The 22716-nt window shown below is 40.1% G+C and overlaps 1 protein-coding gene across 1 annotated transcript in view; it reads left to right on the forward strand.

Annotated features, from left to right (window-relative positions):
• The first annotated feature begins 1073 nt into the window (after positions 1-1073).
• Positions 1074-22716, forward strand: part of LOC123736165 (uncharacterized) — a 52420-nt gene continuing 30777 nt past the window's right edge. The window contains exons 1-4 of the mRNA XM_082969549.1: positions 1074-1603; positions 1984-2081; positions 2212-2389; positions 5063-5790. Coding sequence (XP_082825675.1) covers positions 1333-1603; positions 1984-2081; positions 2212-2389; positions 5063-5790 — 1275 coding nt within the window. The 5' untranslated portion in view covers positions 1074-1332. The remainder of the gene's footprint in view (positions 1604-1983; positions 2082-2211; positions 2390-5062; positions 5791-22716) is intronic.

The raw sequence follows: 22716 nt of genomic DNA on the forward strand, positions 1-22716 counted from the left end.
AGGCAGGGAAGGATGGATATAGGTCTATAACAGTTTGGGTCTAGAGTGTCACCCCCTTTGAAGAGGGGGATGACCGTGGCAGCTTTCCAATCTTTAGGGATCTCGGACAATACTAAATGGAGGTTGACCAGACTGGTAATAGGGGTTGCAACAATGGCGGTGGATAATTTTAGAAAGAGAGGCTCCAGATTGTCTAGCCCAGCTGATTTGTAAAGGTCCAGGTTTTGCAGCTCTTTCAGAACATCTGCTATCTGGATTTGGGTGAAGGAGAAGCTGGGGAAGCTTGGGAAAGTAGCTGCAGGGGGTGCAGAGCTGTTTACCAGGGTAGGGGTAGCCAGGAGGAAAGTATGGCCAGCCGTAGAGAAATGCTTATTGAAATTCTCGATTATCGTGGATTTATCGGCGGTGACAATGTTTCCTAGCCTCAGTGCAGTGGGCAGCTGGGAGGAGGTGCTCTTATTCTCCATGGACTTTACAGTGCCCCAAAACTTTTTGGAGTTAGAGCTACATGATGCAAATTTCTGTTTGAAAAAGCTAGCCTTTGCTTTCCTGACTGACTGCGTGTATTGGTTCCTGACTTCCCTGAAAAGTTGCATATCGCGGGGACTATTCGATGCTAATGCAGTACGCCACAGGGTGTTTTTGTGCTGGTCAAGGGCAGTCAGGTCTGGAGTGAACCCAGGGCTATATCTGATCCTGGTTCAACATTTTTTGAATGGGGCATGCTTATTTAAGATGGAGAAGAAATTACTTTTTAAAGAATGACCAGGCATCCACGAAAAAATTAACTGAGTAAATGTGTATTAACACACTACCTATTCATGGAAGTATTTATTCATCATCTACATATTAAGCTTCTTCGTCTGTGTACAGGAAAGTATTAGTTGTAATACGTAAGAGAAAATATATCAGCTTATTGTTAAATTATTATGACGTTCTTTCCAAGACAAAAAGTGTAGTAACTATTGTTTCCAAACTGCGTTACCCACTCCAGTCAGCAGATGGCGATGTGCGTCTTTCAGGTGATGCTTCTTGTGTGACGTATAATGGACTGGACGGGACGCTTATTCAGGAACAACAACACGGCTACTCTTTCAACCACCTCGATAGCTTGCTAGCCAACATAAAACTGAAAGATTGACGGTTTAGACCAAGTTTATGTACATTAGCTAATCCTAGTGTTTAAAACACATTTCAGTTGACGTATCAACTGCTTAACTTTAATATACTTTGCTTGTTCAATTTGCAAACTTGTTAAATATTGATACTGAGCCTAGTCCTAGGCTAGTCGCTAATGCTAACTAGCTAGTTAACTAGCTAACATCCCTGACCATGAGCTCACTAAACTACTCATCCCCTGCTAAAGAAGAAGAAGAGGTCTACTGGACGGAGAAAGAACCTCTGGATTTGAACATTGTCGTGAAAGAAGAAGAGGGTGTTACAGTGAAAGAAGAGAAAGAACCTTTCAGAATGAAACAAGAGGAAGAGGAGGTTGTTATAGGAGAAGAACCTTTTACAGAGGAAGAGGATGCTATCTCAATAAAGGTGAAGAAGGAAGACGTTTTGGGAGTGAAAGAGGAGACAGAAGATCAGATTAACACCAGTGAGTACTGTCTTAAACAGGGTCATACACTGCCGTTGTTGAACTAATGTGGGGTTTTAAGTGGCGTTCTACTGAAGTTCTACACTTGAATATGTTGTTCAGTACTGTAGGAATTGTTAAACGGTCAATCTGCCATTGGTACATATATTTTGGGGTCTTTTAAATTAGATGTGTTGAATTCTCCATGTGGTCAATATTAAAGTACCTCTCATCTAATATAACAGGCTTTTAAAATTCAATATTGGTGCATAATTTATACTTAAAATATCAAAGGGACACAAAAGGCACCCATTTCGTCGAACAACCCTTTCACATTTGCATTTTAGGCCCTGTTTAGAGATATTAATGCCTCTTGTAAGACCCTATGATTGTTCACACAGGAGAGAGACACGACTATTGCGGATGCTTTGGGGAGCCTCAACAACATCCTGATGCTGACGAGTCAGAGAAGAGTCTCTCCAGATCAGAACACCAGATGGTACAGCTTGGTCTGGTCTAGCATACAGCTGGCTCTATCTGGGTCTGGGTTTCTGTAAAGCACTTTATGTCAACAGTGACATCAGCATCCATAATGATATGTGTCTGTGACCCCTCTTTATGGTTAATAGGACAACGCTAACCCTTTCGCCCTCCTGGAGTCCCTGTGTCATGCCTCTCCCGGTAGCGCCTTACTGCTGGGTATGAAGAGGTTGTCTGTGCTGCTGGTGGACTGCAGGAAAACAACAGGGCTGAGTGGAACTGTGGGAGGAGGAGAAGAGAAGAAAGAATTAGATTTGACACATCAAAGTAAGTGCTGTAGTTTAGTTTGAACAAATAAAATAGATCTGCCCACTGGTATCTGTTACCAGGACAACCAGCAGAGTTCTGTTAGTTGACATGAAGATAGACTGGTGGATATGGATGTTATGAATATCATAACACTGAAAAAGGATTCTGCCAATGAAAAGAGAGAAACCAATAGACCATATAAAACCTTGATGAAAGGTAGATTTAGAGAGAAAGTTTCAAGATGATCCAATGTAAGGTGAATGTTTTCCTGAAAACATTATGGATGTTACATTGCCTGTCCCAGTCAACCCCCCCCCCCTATCTTTACAAGACTCTAGAACTAAACTCCAGACACTTCAATGTGGTCTGTGTTGCTTCATTAACATCTGATCTACATAACTTGTTTAAAATGGCAAATATATATTTTTAAATCAAGCACCATAAGACTTTTCTAAAAGCCATGAAAATTGATTGAATGAAAAGCATTTTTTTTGGGGGGGGGGACTCACAGAACATGTCTTAATTTTGAAATGACTAACTTTATTGATTTCATGTGTAACTGACGTCAGTGTGCTGCTAACAGTTTAGTTTCCTCCACTGTCCCCATACTGGACTCAAACTAGTGATCCTCTGCTTCTCAACACACGTCACCGCTCTCCTTGACAATGAACTCTATTCAGAGTGCTAGAGCCACACACTCACTATAGCACAATAAGTGGTGTGTATTTAACAGATGGTGAGATCAGAAACAAATCAGTCCCTTTGTTTGCTCTGTTTCAGAGCTACTCTGCTTTCTGACAAGGGAAATCCTTTTCAACTATAAATGTGTATTTGGCTGCCATTTAGGCTGCAACAACAATACAGTGGGGGAATACCCCCTGATCTGTTGTTTTATGAAGGGTCACCTACGCCCAGTACCCAAACAGCTAGTCCCATTTTGGGATTTTTCTCTTGTGCTTGAGGCTATTGCTGCTGTTGGAGCCACTGGAAAGAGTGGAAATTAGATTTATATTGTTTAAAACCGCTTTACTTTAGCCATTACATCCGTATAATGAGTTCCACCCCCATACCTTCATGAGGTTCTATAGTAGCAAGGATCTGACACCTCCGTAGGGCTTGATGGCTCAATCCACCAGAGGTATGGCTACATCATAGGCATTGTTCAAAGGCATCTCTGTTCAAGAGATCTGTAATGCAGCATGTTGTGGTGATGTACCTTCATGAGGTTCTACTGACTGGACATCACTACACATACTGTGAGTAGAGTGGGGACCTCTGAGGGATGATCCTGTCTAGACTTGGCATCAGAGAGTATATGAGCTCTATGGTAGTTGACTATATCCCCCTGAGAGAGACTTTGTAATTTCTTCAAACAATCATCTTTATTTAATATTGATAAATTATTGCAATAATGAAGCTGTTGACACCACACTCTTGAGTGTGTTTCCGAGAGCTTAACCTTGAATGAAAAATAGAGCTCTTATAAATGCTTAGTCAGGGCTGGTTCCATCCCTCCCATGCTGATCGGGGGGCACCACAAGCCATCCTGGGTTCATCCTGTGGTCATCTGCACCTGGTGTTGTTTTAACCCCCCAACCCGGCTGTAGGTTTTTATCAGCAAGTTATGAATCAATTGTCAGCTCAAGCTCCAGAGGCCCAACTCAGTCCCATAGACACAGATGAGAGTACCCATCAAAGCTATTTGATGACTAAACAGTATTAATACAATCTTGTAATTGTTCTGTTTGTCCACCCTATCGACAACGGGGAGATGTTGCTGATGTGCTTTGTGTCTGTCTCCAATGTAAAAAAAATATATAAAAATGGACATTCTTGCAGTCAGCATGCCAATTGCACACTCCCTCTGAGACATCTGTGGCATTGTTGTGTGACTATTATCCCCAGCACAAGGTGCACCTGTGTAATAATCAAGCTGTTCAATCAGCTTCTTGATATGCCACACCTGTGAGGTGGATGGATTACCTTGGCAAAGAATAAATGTTCACTAACAGGGATGTAACAAATTCTGCACATTTTTTTTTCAGCTCATGAAACATCCAACACTTTACATGTTGCGTTTATATTTTTGTTTATTGTAGTAACTATCAGTTTTAGGAACATCAACCCAAAATATTTCACCTTATTTTGTACTTTACCCAAAATATGACATCAGCAAAAGTCAAAATGTTGAAAACCTGTGAACGTCAAAATAAGAAATTGTGCCATTTAAACAGCATGTGTCGAACCCTTTCGACAAAGGGGAGATTTTTTTGATGTGCTTTGTCTTCGACGTAAAAACAAGTTTTAGACTTCCACAAAAATTACTTCTTTACACACTTCCTTAAACATAAAATAAGTATGTCGCATTCTGTATCATACAGCTATGAAAGTTATATATTTAGAACCACCTGCTCGATTGGAATCCAGCGAAGTCTGTGTCTTCAGTGTCCTAGAACTGTTTAGTTTTTTGTGTTCTGACTTGTAAAACAGGATGAATAAGATAAGTAATGTAAACATATCAGTAATTACCAGGAAGCTCTACATTTGTTTTAAAATCTCACTAAGATTGTTAAAACTGGTCTCAGGTTATTGAGAGATCTGATTAGGATTTACCCTCGTAGCATGGTTGTTTTATCATGTGGAGGTTTCATTCAGGTCTCTATTTAAAAAAAAAAACACTGTCTTTGGCAGGAGAAAGACCAGACTCAGAGGAACCAGAGCCAGGGACGTCCAAACCAGCAAGACGACACAAGTGCTCCCACTGTGGAAAGGGTTTTAACCGGTTATGGAACATGAAACAACACGAGAAAATACACACAAGGGAGAAGCCTTACCACTGCTCCCAGTGTGGAAAGAGTTTTACGATTTTAGGAAACCTGAAAGCCCATGAGAGAATACACACAGGGGAGAAGCCTTACCACTGCTCCCAGTGTGGAAAGTATTTCAACCAGACAGGGGAGCTGAAACAGCATGAGAGAATACACACAGGGGAGAAGCCTTACCACTGCTCCCAGTGTGGAAAGAGTTTTGCGATTTTAGGAAACCTGAACGCTCATGAGAGAATACACACAGGGGATAAGCCTTACCACTGCTCCAAGTGTGGAAAGAGTTTTACAATTTTAGGAAACCTGAAAGCCCATGAGAGAATACACACAGGGGAGAAGCCTTACCACTGCTCCCAGTGTGGAAAGTGTTTTAACCATTTAGGAACCTTGAAAGCGCACGAGAGAATACACACAGGGGAGAAGCCTTACCACTGCTCCCAATGTGCAAAGTGTTTTATCCATTTAGGGGACCTGGAAAAACATGAGAGAATACACAGGGGGGAGAAGCCTTACCATTGCTCCCAATGTGGAAAGAGTTTTAAGCTTTTACGATACCTTTTACGATACCTTAGCCAACTGTTGGAAAAAAATGGTGTTTGACCAAATACAATGCTATTTCTCTGTAAACAAATTAACAACAGACTTTCAGCATGCTTATCGAGAAGGGCACTCAACATGTACTGCACTGACACAAATGACTGATGATTGGTTGAGAGAAATTGATAATAAGAAGATTGTGGGAGCTGTACTGTTAGATTTCAGTGCAGTCTGTGATATTATTGACCATAACCTGAGAAAACGTATGTGCTATGGCTTTTCAACCTCTGCCATATCGTGGCTTCAGAGATATCTATCTACTAGAACTCAGAGGATTTTTAATGGAAGCTTCTCTGTCAAACATGTAAAGTACCGCACAGCAGCTCTCTAGGCCCTCTACTCTTTTCTATTTTTACCAATGACCTGACACTGGCATTAAACAAAGCATGTGTGTCCATGTATGCTGATGACTCTCTAGGCCCTCTACTCTTTTCTATTTTTACCAATGACCTGACACTGGCATTAAACAAAGCATGTGTGTCCATGTATGCTGATGATTTCCTATGAGTCAATGATTTTAATTAGAAAAAGCAATTATGCTCTCTCCTCAATCCCTTACAGTTTCTTTGGAAAGTATTCAGACCCCTTGACTTTTCAAAAATGGATTAAATAAAACATTTTCCTCAGCAATCTACACATAATACCCCATAATGACAAAGCGGAAACAAGTTTTTTATAAATTTTTGCTCAGGTGCATCCTGTTTCCATTGATCATCCTTGAGATGTTTCTACAACTAGATTGGAGTCCACCTGTGGTAAATTCAATTGATTGGACATGATTTGGAAAGGCACAGACCTGTCTATATAAGGTCCCACAGTTGACAGTGCATGTCAGAGCAAAAACCTAGTCATGAGGTTGAAGGAATTGTCCGTAGAGCTCCGAGACAGGATTGTGTTGAGGCACAGATCTGGGGAACGGTACCAAAACATTTCTGCAGCATTGAAGGCCCCCGATTTAGCCCCCTGCAGTAAAAGGTTGTTCATGGGGTAAAATTATCTGTTTAGGTCATTAGTAAAGGGCACATTGTTAAAGACTACAATTATCTTTTATTTTTTTGTGGTCTATATCCTCTCAATCATTTATTCCTTCATAAACAGAAAATGTATGTGTACCTAAACACAACATGTCTGCAAGGGCCCCTCTAGGTTCACAACCTCTTGACCATTAAATCTGGATAGCTGACAACTATTTTTAAAAGGGTAAAAGTGATCTGTTTAGGTCGTCAGTGAAGGAAGCATAGTTAAAGAGTACAATGAACCTTTCAAAGAGGAAGGTGTGAGGCCTCTGGGGCTTTTTTGGGGGGGGTTGACTGAGACATCCCTCGGACACTCTTATGTAGGGTAAAATGTATCTGTTTAGGTTGTTAGTAAAACGTGTTGAAAGACACCTGGGGGTCCAGGTTGTTAATTATTTTGTGTACATGTAGTTTCCCTGTGTGCAAGGGCCCCCCGAGATTCACAACTTCTTCACCCTTAACATTCCCAGCCAAGGGGAGAGACAGAGGGAGAGAGACAGAGGGAGAGAAAGAGAGAGAGAAAGATATAATTCATTGAAAGCAAATTACATTTTCTTTCAAACCTTTTATTTTATTCAAAAACTTTAGTACAGACATTTAAACATACATATTACAATTATTAAAGTTTACTATGTAATATTAAATACTAAATTATGTCTCTAATGTTTTTTTACTAAAGACCTTTATATAGATCATACATGTTATTATTACACAGCAACACAACATAACAACAACAAGGTAGGGTGACAACATGGTGGCAACACGGTAGCAACACAACATGGTAGAAACACAACATGGTAGAAACACAACATGGTAGGAACATAACAACAACATGGTAGCAACACAACATGGTAGAATAACAACATAACAACAACATGGTAGAAACACAACATGGTAGCAACACAATATAACAACAACATGGTAGTAACACAATATAACAACAACATGGTAGTAACACAACATAACAACAACATGGTAGTAACACAACATAACAACAACATGGCAGCAACACAACATAACAACAACATGGTAGCAACACTACATGACAACAACATGGTAGCAACACAACATGGCAGCAACATGGTAGAAACACAACATGACAACAACATGGCAGCAACACAACATGGCAGCAACACAACATGGCAGCAATACAACATGGCAGCAACACAACATGGTAGCAGCACAACATGGTACAAACATTATTGGACACAGACAAGAGCACAAAGGCAAGAAGGTAGAGACAACAATACATCACGCGAAGCAGCCACAACTGTCAGTAAGAGTGTCCATGATTGAGTCCTTGAATGAAGAGATGGAGATAACACTGTCCAGTTTGAGTGTTTTTTGCAGCTTGTTCCCGTCGCTAGCTGCAGCGAACTGAAAAGAGGAGCGACCCAGGGATGTGTGTGCTTTGGGGACCTTTAACAGAATGTGACTGGCAGAACGGGTGTTGCATGTGGAGGATGAGGGCTGCAGTAGATATCTTAGAAAGGGGGGAGTGAGGCCTAAGAGGGTTTTATAAATAAGCATTAAACCAGTGGGTCTTGCAATGGGTATACAGAGGAGTATAGAGTGCAGGGAGGAGCATTGGTGGCAAATCTGATGGTAAAGAACATCTTGCCGCTCAATGTATCCTACCATGACTATATCCAACCAGACTCCATGTGCTGCCACTATCATGTATCCTACTTGGCTGAAGCTTTGATCCAGTGGAAGAAGTATTGAGGAGCAGGGAGGTTAAAGGTCACTTCAGGATACAGCTGTTACTCTACACTATCCCTAGATAATCCAGTAATGAGAGAAAATGTATAGAATATTTAGGGCTCTATAACATCTCTATCTAATCCGTTTTTTAATTATTTTTTTTAACCTAATTCCATTTTCTCCGTTTAGTTTTTCCAGGTTTCTGATTTGTCCCTGTTTTTCTGGTTTTCGCTCTCTAAATCACACTGTTAATAGAAAAACAACAACATTGGATGTTCTAAGTCCACAACAATACTTAAACCACATCAGGAGACCACTTTTGAAGTCTGAGAAAAATCTAAGACATTTTCATTTTTGTAGCGCCTTACTGCTGGGTATGAAGAGGTTGTCTGTGCTGCTGGCAGACTGCAGGAAAACAATGGGGCTGAGTGGAACTGTGAGAGGAGGAGAAGAGAAGAAAGGATCAGATTTGACACATCAAATTAAGTGCTGTAGTTTAGTTTGAACAAATACAATAGATCTGCCCACTGGTATCTGTTACCAGGACAACCAGCAGAGTTCTGTTAGTTAACATGAAGATAGACGGGTGGACATGGATGTTATGAATATCATAACACTGAAAAAGGATTCTGCCAATGAAAAGAGAGAAGCCAATAGACCATATAAAACCTTGAAAGTTAGCTTTAGAGAGACATTTTCAGGATGATCTGATGCTAGGTGCATATTTTACAAAAACATTCCCTAAAAACATGATGGATGTTACATTGCCTGTCCCAGTCAACCCCCTATCTTTACAAGACTCTAGAAGAGGCAGACAAAACTCCAGACACTTCAATGTGGTCTGTATTCATTGCTTCATTAACGTCTCATCTACAGAACTTGTTAAACATGCAAATGTACAGTTGTAGTTGGAAGTTTACATACACCTTAGGCAAATATATTTAAACTCAGTTTTTCACAATTCCTGACATTTAATCCTAGTAAAAATTCCCTGTCTTAGTTAGGATCGCCACTTTATTGTCACGTTCGTCGTACTGATGAGACCAAAACGCAGCGGGAATGTGTATACTCATCTTCTACTTTATTAGAAGGAAACTCAACACATAACAAAAATAACAAACATCGACCGAAACAGTCCTGCAAGGTGCAACAAACACCAAACAGTAAACAACTACCCACAAATCCCATGGACAAAACACCCCTATTAAATAGGACCTTCAATTAGAGGCAACGAGAAACAGCTGCCTCCAATTGAAGGTCAAACCAATAAACTAGACATAGAAATAGAAAACCTAGAACGAACATAGAAATACACTAACATAGAACATTAAACAAAAAAAAACGAAACACCCTAAACAAACACCCCCTGCCACGCCCTGACCAAACAAAAATAACAAACAACCCCCTTTTACTGGTCAGGACGTGACCTTTATTTTAAGAATGTGAAATGTCAGAATAATAGTTATTTAGGCTTTTATTTCTTCCATCACATTCCTAGTGGGTCAGAAGTTTACATATACTCAATTAGTATTTGGTAGCATTGCCTTTAAATTGTTTAACTTGGGTCAAACGTTTCGGGTAGCCTTCCACAAGCTTCCCACAATAAGTTGGGTGAATTTTGGCCCATTCCACCTGACAGAGCTGGTGTAACTGAGTCAGGTTTGTAGGCCTCCTTGCTCGCACACGCTTTTTCAGTTCTGCCCATACATTTTCTAAAGGTTTGAGGTCAGGGCTTTGTGATGGCTACTCCAATACCTTGACTTTGTTGTCCTTAAGCCATGTTTCCACAACTGTGGAAGTATGCTTGGCGTCATTGTCTATTTGGAAGATCCATTTGCGACCAAGTTTTAACTTCCTGACTGATGTCTTGAGATGTTGCTTCAATATATCCACATAATTTGCCATCCTCATGATGCCATCTATTTTGTGAAGTGCACCAGTCCCTCCTGCAGCAAAACACCCCCAGAACATGATGCTGCCACCCCCGTGCTTCAGGGTTGGGATGGTGTTCTTTGGCTTGCAAGCCTCCCCCTTTTTCCTCCAAACATAACGATGGTCATTATGGCCAAACAGTTCTGTTTTTGTTTCATCAGACCAGAGGACATTTTTTCAAAAAGTACGATCTTTGTCCTCATGTGCAGTTGCAAACCAGAGTCTGGCTTTTTTATGGCGGTTTTGGAGCAGTGGCTTCTTCCTTGCTGAGTGGCCTTTCAGGTTATGTCGATATAGGACTCGTTTTACTGTGGATATAAATACTTTTGTACCAGTTTCCTCCAGCATTTTCACAAGGTCCTTTGCTGTTGTTATGGGATTGATTTCCACTTTTCGCACCAAAGTACGCTCATCTCTAGGCGACAGAACGCGTCTTCTTCCTGAGGGGTATGACGGCTGCGTGGTCCCATGGTGTTTATACTTGCGTACTATTATTTGTACAGATAAATGTGGTACCTTCAGGTGTTTGGAAATTGCTCCCAAGAATGAACCAGACTTGTGGAGGTCTACAATTTTTTTCTGAGGTCTTGGGTGATTTCTTTTGATTTTCCCATGATGTCAAGCAAAGAGGCACTGAGTTTGAAGGTAGGCCTTTGAAATACATCCATAGGTACACCTCCAATTGACTCAAAAGATGTCAATTGGCCTATCAGAAGCTTATAAAGCCATAACATCATTTTCTGGAATTTTCCAAGCTGTTTAAAGGCACAGTCAACTTAGTGTATGTAAACTCCTGACCCACTGGAATTGTGATACAGTGAATTATAAGTGAAATAAGATATTTGTGGAGTGGTTGAAAAACAAGTTTTAATGACTCCAACATAAGTGTATGTAAACTTCAGACTTCAACTGTATGTATATATTTTTTAACAAGCTATGTAAGCCTTTTCTAAAAGCTGTGAAATTGATTAAATGAAGAAAAACATTTCTGAGACTTGGGCTCCGTCGACAAAATGTAGTCAATTTTCTACTTTAACAGGTCAAATAAACTCCAACATATAGACTTTAAAGAACATTGTTTCATTTGGAAATGACTAACCTTTTTTTGTTCATGTAACTGACATCAGTGTGCTGCTCACAGTTTAGCTTCCTCCACTGTCCCCATACTTGGCTAAAACTAATGATCCTCTGCTTCTCAACATGCGTGACCGCTCTCCTTGACAATGTTCCGATTGAGCTATACAAAAGGTACCAGTTGGATAGCTCCATCTGTGATGTTTCAAGCTAGCTGTGGAGCGAGCTTACGGCACGTTCTTACCTCCATTACACATGTTCAGGTTGACTTTCCCACGGAATCAACCATATACAGTACCAGTCAAAAGTTAGGACACAACTACTCATTCAAGGGTTTCTTTATTTTTACTATTTTCTACATTGTAGAATAATAATGAAGACATCAAAACTATGAAATAACACTTATGGAATCATAGAGTAACCAAAAAAGTGTTAAACAATATGCCACACCTGTCAGGTAAATGGATTATCTTGGCAAAGGAGAAATTTTAACTAACAGGTATATAAACAAATGTGTGCACCGAATTTGAGAGAAATAAGCTTTCATGTGTATGGAAAAAAACTGGGATATTTCAGCTCATTAAACATTTGACCAACACTTTACATATTTATATTTTTAATAACATCTACCCAAAATATTTCACCTTCTTTTTTACTTTACCCAAAATATCATGACATTATTGATAGTCAAAATGTGTGAACGTCTAAATAAAGAAATGCCATTGTGTCGACCCTATCGACAATCTGGAGATGTTACTGATGGGCTTTGTGTCTGTCTCCAATGTAATTTATTCATTTTTGAATTAGGTTTTAACCTCTCTAGGGGGTGTGGGACGGTGAAAATGCAGAGCACCAAATTCAAATTAAATTACTATAAATATTTAACTTTCATGAAATCACAAGTGTAATACATCAAAATAAAGCTTAACTTGTTGTTAATCCAGCCGCCGTGTCAGATTTCAAATAGGCTTTACGGCAAAAGCAAATCATGCGATTATCTGAGGACAGCACTCAGCACACAAAACATTATATACAGTTACCAGCCAAGTAGATTAGTCACAAAAGTCAGAAATAGCAATAAAATTAATCACTTACCTTTGATGATCTTCGTATGGTTGCACTCACAAGACTCCCAGTTACACAATAAATGTTTGTTTTGTTCGATATGGTCCTGTTTATATCCAAAAACCTCCATTTTGTTGGCACGTTTTGTTCAGTAATCCAATGGCTCAAATGCGGTCACAACAGGCAGACGAAAATTCTAAATAGTATCCGTTAAGTTCGTAGAAACATGTCAAACGATGTTTATAATCAATCCTTAAGTTGTTCTTAGCCTAAATAATCGATAATATTTCAACCGGACAATAGCGTTGTCAATATAAATGAAAAACAAGAAAAGCGCGCTCTCGGTCACGCAGAAAACAGCTCTGGGTTCATCCCACTATCCACTCACTCAAAGTTGTCATTCTCTCTCATTTTTCAGAAAAGCCTGAAACAATGTCTTAACTTCTCTGGGGTATGTGGGACGCTAGCGGAACACACTCCCAACAGCCAGTGAAATAGCAGGGTGGCAAATTCATATTCATATTTATATCCAAAAACCCCATTTTACATTGGCGCGTGATGTTCAGAAAATGTTTTCCTCCCAAAACCTCCGGTGAATGAGCACATCAATTTACAGAAATACTCATCATAAATGTGGATAAAATAAAAATAAACAACTGTTATTTAAAGAGTTACAGATAAACTTCTCCTTAATGCAACCGCTGTGTCAGATTTTAAAAAAAAACTTTACGCCGAAAACACACTTTGCAGTAATCTGAGTACAGCGTTCAGAAACGAAACCAAACCCGCCATTTTGTGGAGTCAACAAATCTCAGAAATACTATTATAAATGTTCCATTACCTTTGATGATCTTCATCAGAAGGCACTCCCAGAAATCCCAGGTCCACAATAAATGTTGTTTTGTTCGATAAAGTCCATCATTTGTGTCCAAAAACCTCCTTTTTATTGGCGCGTTCGGTCGAGTACTCCAAATGCGCTGTGCTCGCGCATTAATTTCAGACGAAAAGTTTAAAAAAGTTATATTTACGTTCGTAGAAATATGTCAGACGATGTATAGCGTCAATCTTTAGGGTGTTTTTAACATAAATCTTCCATAATATTCAAACCGGACGATAACAATGACTTCATAAATGAAAAGGAACTCAGATCCCTCTCTCGACCGCGCGCGTGACTGAACTCGTGCCTGATTTTGGGATACTCCAGGACCTGTTATTCTCTCTCTATAAACAGTAGACGCCTGAAACAATGTTCTAAAGACTGTTGACATCTAGTGGAAGCCGTAGGAAGTGCAACATGAACCCTAAGTCACTGTATGTTAGGTAGGGAACCACTTGAAAAACTACAAGCCTCAGATTTCCCAATTCTTGGTTGGATTATTCTCAGGTTTTTGCCTGCCATATGAGTTCAGTTATACTCATTCAAACAGTTTTAGAAACTTTGGAGTGTTTTCTATCCAAATCTACTAATAATATGCATATCCTACCTTCTGGGCCTGAATAGTAGGAAGTTTACTACGGGCACGCTTTTCATCCGGATGTCAAAATACTACCCCCTACCCTATAGAGGTTAAGACTGTTCACAACTAGTGGAAGCCATAGGGAACGGAATCTGGGTCCTATCCCTTTAAATGGTGGATAGGCTTTCATTGGAAAAACAGCCATTTCAAAATAATGGCACTTCCTGGATGGATTTTCCTCAGGTTTTCGCCTGCCATTTCAGTTCTGTTATACTCACAGACATTGTTTTAACAGTTTTAGAAACGTTGGAGTGTTTTCTATCCAAATCTACTAATCTATTATATGCATATCCTTGCTTCTGGGCCTGAGTAGCAGGCAGTTTATTTTGGGCACGCTTTTCATCCGGAGGTGAAAATAGTGCCCCCTACCCTAGTGAGGTTAAGGAAGTGTGTAGTTCACATTCTGTATCATACAGCTATGAAGGTTATATATTTACAACCACCTGCTTGATAGGAATCCAGCGATATCTGTGTCTTGAGTGTCATAGGACTGTCTAGTGTTTTGTGTTCTGACTTATAAAAAATAAGTAATGTAAACATATCAGTAATTACCAGGATGCTCTACAACATTTGTTTTAAAATCACACAAAGATTGTTTTAAATTATGAAATGTTTGAAAGCTGGCCTCAGGTTATTGAGGCATCTGATTTGGTTTAAACCTCATAGCAAGGCAGTTTTATCATGTGGAGATTTCATTCTGGTCTGTCCTAAAATAAACACTGTCTTTGGCAGGAGGAAAACCAAACTTGGAGGAACCAAAGATGTCCAAATCAGCAAGTCGACACCTCTGCTCCCAGATTGGAAAGAGTTTTACCAAGTTAGGAAGCCCGAAAAGACATGAGCGAATACACACAGGGGAGAAATCTTACTGCTGCTCCCAATGTGGAAAGAGTTTTAGTCACTTTGGAAACATGAAAGCTCATGAGCGAATACACACAGGGGAGAAGCCTTTTCATTGCTCCCAGTGTGGGAAGAGTTTTAAGTGGTTAGGGGCCCTGAAACGACATGAGAGAATACACACAGGGGAGAAGCCTTACCACTGCTCCCAGTGTGAAAAAAGTTTGATGGAAAAGCTACTTGAAAACACACGCGAGAATACACACAGGGGAGAAGCCTTACCACCGCTCCCAGTGTGAAAAAAGTTTCCAATGGAAAAACTACTTGAAAACACATGAGAGAATACACACAGATGAGAAGCCTTACCACTGCTCCCAGTGTGGCCAGTGTTTTAACCGGTTATGGGATCTGAAACAACACGAGATAAAACACACAGGGGAGAAGCCTTACCACTGCTCCCAGTGTGAAAAACGTTTTCAACGGAAAAGCTACTTGAAAACACATGAGAGAAATACACAGGGGAGAAGCCTTACCACTGCTCCAAGTGTGGAAAGCGTTTTACCCATTTTGGAAGCCCGAAATAACACATGAGACTGCACACAGGAGAGAAGCCTTACAAATGCTCAGATTGTGGGAAGACATATTACTCATCACAGTCACTTAAAAGTCACGTGAGAATCCACACAGGAGAGAATAATTACTTCTCCTTGTGTGAATATTGATATTTTACATCAAATTGACTTAAAATTCATCATAGAACATACACAGTGCTCCAATTGTCTTATATTGTTGACTGAGAATGTGTTTACCTGTTTGTACCATATGAAATTAAATGGTACAAAGTATACTCAAAGATATATTTGTATGTTTTTATTAGAAAACATGAATTAAAGTTTGTCAGTTTGAATATAAAGTAAATCAGGTTCCATGTGTTTAAATGGTCCTTTTTTAAACTCTGACACTGTGTTTGTGTTTATCTGGGTGTCTCTCCTCCAGCACTACAGATAATCAAGTGATGTTTGGATGTGATGCATTTGTTCCATTGTTTACATTTGCATTGTTGGCCCACTGTTGATTTAATGAAATGAAAATGTTCACAGACTCTGTAATGGAAAATGTTAATTGTATGTGTCCACATATCTAAGTATGTGATTAACCTTGTGAAACTGACCTATTATAATCTCCTGTTCCTGGGAGTATCAACCTGCGTTGCAAACCAATTTGCACCTGCGTCCTTGTATGAATAAAGTCCCTCCCAGGAACAGGAAACTATAAAGATATGTGCTCATCACTCAATGCTTCAGGAATTCAGACTGTCTACACTGCGCTGTTGTAGCGGCTGTCTTTGGAGAGAGTGGACCAAGGCGCAGCGTGGTTAGTGCTCATCATGAATTTATTAAAAGATCGAACACTTTTTAAACACAAAACGCAAGAAACCGACAGCCAAACAGTTCTGTCAGGTGCAAAACACTAAACAGAAAATATCTACCCACAAACCCCAAAGGAAAAACAGGCTGCCTATGTATGACTCCCAATCAGCAACAACGATCTACAGCTGTTCCTGATTGAGAGCCACACACGGCCAAACCAAAGAAACAAACCAACATAGAAAAATAAACATAGAACGCCCACCCATGTAACACCCTGGCCTAACCAAAATAGAGAACCAAAAACCCCTCTATGGCCAGGGCGTTACAGCCGTTTAACTCTGTTATTCTCTCTGAGCTCAGAAATAAAGAATCTTGGTTTGACTTGGACTCCAGCAGATCCTTATTTTATAATATCCATCACAACTCGCCCACAGATTGCTGTTTATCATTGCCTCAATGAAGAGTTCCTCGTTCCACTTTCCTGGGGGAAATTTACAAGCCTCCCACTGGTTGAATAATATCGTTGTTTCCACGTCATTTCAACAAAACAAATCCATGTGATGATGTTAGATCAATGTGAAAAATGGATTGGATTTGTAAAAAGCCATCAACTTAAGGTATTTTTATTTATTTATTACCGAACTTGTAACCGAAATCCAATGACAGGTGACATTTTGTGTTGAATTCACTTTAGTTGAGGACTCAAAGAAATGTAAATAGAATCTAGATGTTGAACTGACGTCTGTGCCCAGTGGGCTGGTTTGAATAAGCGGCAGGTGTTGGATCAATATCCACCTTAGTAGCTAAGTTTCCCATGCAATTTGCGACCGATTTTCATGTGAATATTCTCAAATCTGCATAAAACAATATAGGCATTTTCCCACCAGAAATGTTTCCATCAAACATACTTATTGTGGATAGAAGGCTTTGCGTGACAAATAAATAACTTTTGCTGTTAACATCCCCATGTATTTAATGAAAATTACAAGTTAAACGGCTTTCTATCGCATTTTCAACTCTACCGATGTTTTTTAAAACTTGTGTGAAATATAAAACGTCCTCTTGTCCCATGTACTGTAGCCAACAGCTCACAGATACAGTGCTGGTAGGCTACCTACATGATGAGATTATTATGGATAAGAGATATTATTTTATTTGTCAAATGGCAGCCAAGCATCGATCATCATGTCACCAGAATAAGACCATCAAAATGTATTGGAAAGGAGCATCAAGCTCATCACGTGCAGTTTCACTACCCTGTGAAGTTCATAACTAATTTAACCTGTAGCCTAATACAAAATAGGAAAAACGCCAAGGGGGTGAATACTTTTGCAAGGCACTGTATATGACGTCATAATACACCCCTCTGATAATCAAGTGATATTTGGAATGTCTGAGTAGTTCTATATGATGTCATAATTCACACTTCTGATAATCAAGTGACAAGATACAAGACCATGGTGATTGCCTATGGAGCTGTGAAGGGAACGGCACCTCCATACCTTCAGGCTCTGATCAGGCCCTACACCCAAACAAGGGCACTGCGTTCATCCACCTCTGGCCTGCTGGCCCCCCTACCTCTGAGGAAGCACAGTTCCCGCTCAGCCCAGTCAAAACTGTTCGCTGCTCTGGCACCCCAATGGTGGAACAAGCTCCCTCACGACGCCAGGACGGCGGAGTCAATCACCACCTTCCGGAGACACCTGAAACCCCACCTCTTTAAGGAATACCTGGGATAGGATAAAGTAATCCTTCTAACCCCCCCCCCCCCCGCCCCCCTTAAAAGATTTAGATGCACTATTGTAAAGTGGTTGTTCCACTGGATATCATAAGGTGAATCCACCAATTTGTAAGTCGCTCTGGATAAGAGCGTCTGCTAAATGACTTAAATGTAATGTAAATGTAAGTGATATTTCGAATGTCTGAGTAGTTCTATATGATGTCATAATACACCCCTCTGAAAATCAAGTGATATTTGGAATGTCTGAGTAGTTCTATCTGATGTCATAATACACCCCTCTGATAGTGATCCATTTGCTCCATTGTTTCCATTTCAGTTGGTTTCCCACTCTGATGATTTACAGTGCCTTGCAAAAGTATTCGGCCCCCTTGAACTTTTCGACCTTTTGCCACATTTCAGGCTTCAAACATAAAGATATAAAACTGTGATTTTTTGTGAAGAATCAACAACAAGTGGGACACAATTATGAAGTGGAACGAAATTTATTGGATATTTCAAACTTTTTTAACAAATAAAAAACGGAAAAATTGGCCGTGCAAAATTATTCAGCCCCCTTAAGTTAATACTTTGTAGCGCCACCTTTTGCTGCGATTACAGCTGTAAGTCGCTTGGGGTATGTCTCTATCAGTTTTGCACATCGAGAGACTGAAATTTTTGCCCATTCCTCCTTGCAAAACAGCTCGAGCTCAGTGAGGTTGGATGGAGAGCGTTTGTAAACAGCAGTTTTCAGTTCTTTCCACAGATTCTCGATTGGATTCAGGTCTGGACTTTGACTTGGCCATTCTAACACCTGGATATGTTTATTTGTGAACCATTCCATTGTAGATTTTGCTTTATGTTTTGGATCATTGTCTTGTTGGAAGACAAATCTCCGTCCCAGTCTCAGGTCTTTTGCAGACTCCATCAGGTTTTCTTCCAGAATGGTCCTGTATTTGGCTCCATCCATCTTCCCATCAATTTTAACCATCTTCCCTGCCCCTGCTGAAGAAAAGCAGGCCCAAACCATGATGCTGCCACCACCATGTTTGACAGCGGGGATGGTGTGTTCAGGGTGATGAGCTGTGTTGCTTTTACGCCAAACATAACGTTTTGCATTGTTGCCAAAAAGTTCGATTTTGGTTTCATCTGACCAGAGCACCTTCTTCCACATGTTTGGTGTGTCTCCCAGGTGGCTAGTGGCAAACTTTAAACGACACTTTTTATGGATATCTTTAAGAAATGGCTTTCTTCTTGCCACTCTTCCATAAAGGCCAGATTTGTGCAGTATACGACTGATTGTTGTCCTATGGACAGAGTCTCCCACCTCAGCTGTAGATCTCTGCAGTTCATCCAGAGTGATCATGGGCCTCTTGGCTGCATCTCTGATCAGTCTTCTCCTTGTATGAGCTGAAAGTTTAGACGGACGGCCGGGTCTTCGTAGATTTGCAGTGGTCTGATACTCCTTCCATTTCAATATTATCGCTTGCACAGTGCTCCTTGGGATGTTTAAAGCTTGGGAAATCTCTTTTTGTATCCAAATCCGGCTTTAAACTTCTCCACAACAGTATCTCGGACCTGCCTGGTGTGTTCCTTGTTCTTCATGATGCTCTCTGCGCTTTAAACGGACCTCTGAGACTATCACAGAGCAGGTGCATTTATACGGAGACTTGATTACACACAGGTGGATTCTATTTATCATCATTATTTATTTAGGTCAACATTGGATCATTCAGAGATCCTCACTGAACTTCTGGAGAGAGTTTGCTGCACTGAAAGTAAAGGGGCTGAATAATTTTGCACGCCCAATTTTTCAGTTTTTTTATTTGTTAAAAAAGTTTGAAATATCCAATAAATTTAGTTCCACTTCATGATTGTGTCCCACTTGTTGTTGATTCTTCACAAAAAATTACAGTTTTATATCTTTATGTTTGAAGCCTGAAATGTGGCAAAAGGTCGAAAAGTTCAAGGGGGCCGAATACTTTCGCAAGGCACTGTATATATGACAGAGGGGCTTTAAAGGAATAGTGTGGTGACATCTTAGTGTGGCTGGAAATAAATAGGATTATTAATCATAAACTCCTATAGCAACAATACACTGCAGCTTTGACATCAAGAAGAGAATGGGCTGATGGGTGGTGGTGCTACTCTATAGGTAATGCTGTCCAATATGAATGTTCAATGCACACAATAGGTTGATCAGTAGCCAGTCAGCTAGCTGCTACAGTCCAATATGAATGTTCAATACACACAATAGGTTGATCGGTTGCCAGTTAGCTAGCTGCTACAGTCCAATATGAATGTTCAATACACACAATAGGTTGATCAGTAGCCAGTCAGCTAGCTGCTACAGTCCAATATGAATGTTCAATACACACAATAGGTTAATCGGTTGTCTGTTAGCTAGCTGCTACAGTCCAATATAAATGTTCAATACACACAATAGGTTCACTGGCGAGGGGATTTCCCAATAAGTGTCCTGCAATAAGAGCTAAGACGCTAATATTTGTGTAAACTATATATATATATTTGTGTTATGTGGTTGTCACTGAGGTGGCTGATATCCCACTCCATAGTTAAGGCTGAACAGTGACTATAGGAAGTCTACACCCCCTTGATGTTTTTTTTCACATTTTGATCCCTTAAAATTACATCTAAAAAGGGAATAAATTAGGTTTTATAGAACATGTTCAACAATTTGTTTTGTTTTATATTATAATTGGATAAGCCCCCCCCCCCCCCCCCCACTGAGCTGGGTTTTAACTTTTTACCTGGGCTTTGCTCGTTTCATATTTCTTTTGATCCTGACAAACTCCCCAGTCCCTACCTGTGACAAGCATACCCATAACATTATGCTGCCACCACAATACTTATTGTGTGGTTAATGTGTGGTCTATCTCCAGGTCATCAGACTGTTAAATAGTCACCACTGGCCAGCCTCCTCCTAATACCCTGCCCTGAACTTTAGTCACTGTTATTAGCCGTCTACCACCCAGTACTCCACCCTGCATTCTAGTCCAGGCTCATCCTATATAACTACTGCTGTACACAGCTTTTCTATTCATATACGGTCCTTAACCTCAATACACACCATCAAATACATTGTAAACAAACTGTATATATTTATATTCCAGACTCTGACATTGCTCGTTCTACTATTTCTATTTTTCTAAATCCTTAAAATAAATTGTGGGGATTTGCATGTATTGTTTTGTATTGTTAGATATTACTGCACTGTTTTGCTACACCCGCGATAACATCAGAGAAATATGTGTATGCAGCCATCATCCAGTCTCTCAGAAGCCCATGTTGAGCCAGCAGTGTTCTCACTATGGAAGAGGGAGCAGGCAGCCGTCATCCAGCCTCTCAGAAGCCCATGTTGAGCCAGCAGTGTTCTCACTATGGAAGAGGGAGCAGGCAGCCGTCATGGCAGCTGATGACAGTTGTGACAGCCTTGGACACACAGCAAAGTTTGACACAGTCAGTGTTGTTGAGCAGAGAATCAACCAGATTGTCCACAGTGTGTTGTTGAGCAGATTGTCCACAGTGTGTTGTTGAGCAGAGAATCAACCAGATTGATTCACAGTCAGTGTTGTTGAGCAGAGAATCAACCAGAGAATCAACCAGATTGTCCGTGTCGAAGTTATTCAGGTGCATAATACATTTTATTTATTCTATTCTGTTATTCAATTAGAAAATGTACTCTGAATGAGAACAAGCACATCTGTGAGCGTTATGCATTATAACATCGATTGACTTACCCATTACTCATCTCATATGTATATACTGCGTACTGTATCCTATATTATCTCTTCTACACTATCTATTGCATCAGCCGCTCTAACACTGCTCAATCATATATTTATATGTATATATTCTCATCCCATTCCTTTACTAGATTGTGTATATTAGGTTTTGTTGTGGAATTGTTAGATATTACCTGTTAGATACTGCTGCACTGTAGGATCTAGAAGCACAAGCATTTCACTACACTCACAACAACATCTGCTAACCATGTGTATGTAACAATAACATCTGCTAACCATGTGTATGTGACCAATAACATTTGATTTGATTTGACTAATTGATGACGCTGACAGCTTTATAGTAAAAACAGAGCTGGAGTCAATTCCATTTCAATTCCAGTCAATTCAGGAAGTAAACCAAATTACAATTCCACATTTTCCTCATTGAAAACCATAGAAGAGAATTTTAATTTTCAGTTTACTTCCTGAATTTACTGGAATTTAAATGGAATTGACCCCAACCCTCACTAAAACTGAATATTCCTTTTTGCCTGTCTCCAAACCACAGCATTTTTGACATCACAAACAGCCTGTTCCTGATATTCTGGTCTACATACACCAATGCTGAATGGCAGTGAGATGCCACCCTCCTTCTCACATCCAGCCTGTTCCTGATATTCTGGTCTACATACACCACCACAATCACTTACAGTGCATTCGGGAAGTATTCAGACCCCTTGACTTTTTCCACATGTTGTTACGTTACAGCCTTATTATAAAATTTATTAAATTGGGGGATTTCCTCATCAATCTACAGACAACACCCCATTATGACAAAGCAAAAACTGGATTTTAGACATTTTTGCTAATGTATTTTAAAATGTATTCAGACCCTTTACTCAGTACTTTGTTGAAGCACCTTTGGCAGCGATTACACCCTGGTCT

The sequence above is a fragment of the Salmo salar genome, chromosome 02 (assembly GCF_965601325.2).
Source record: "Salmo salar chromosome 02, fSalSal1, whole genome shotgun sequence".
In the NCBI taxonomy this organism is placed as follows: domain Eukaryota; kingdom Metazoa; phylum Chordata; class Actinopteri; order Salmoniformes; family Salmonidae; genus Salmo; species Salmo salar.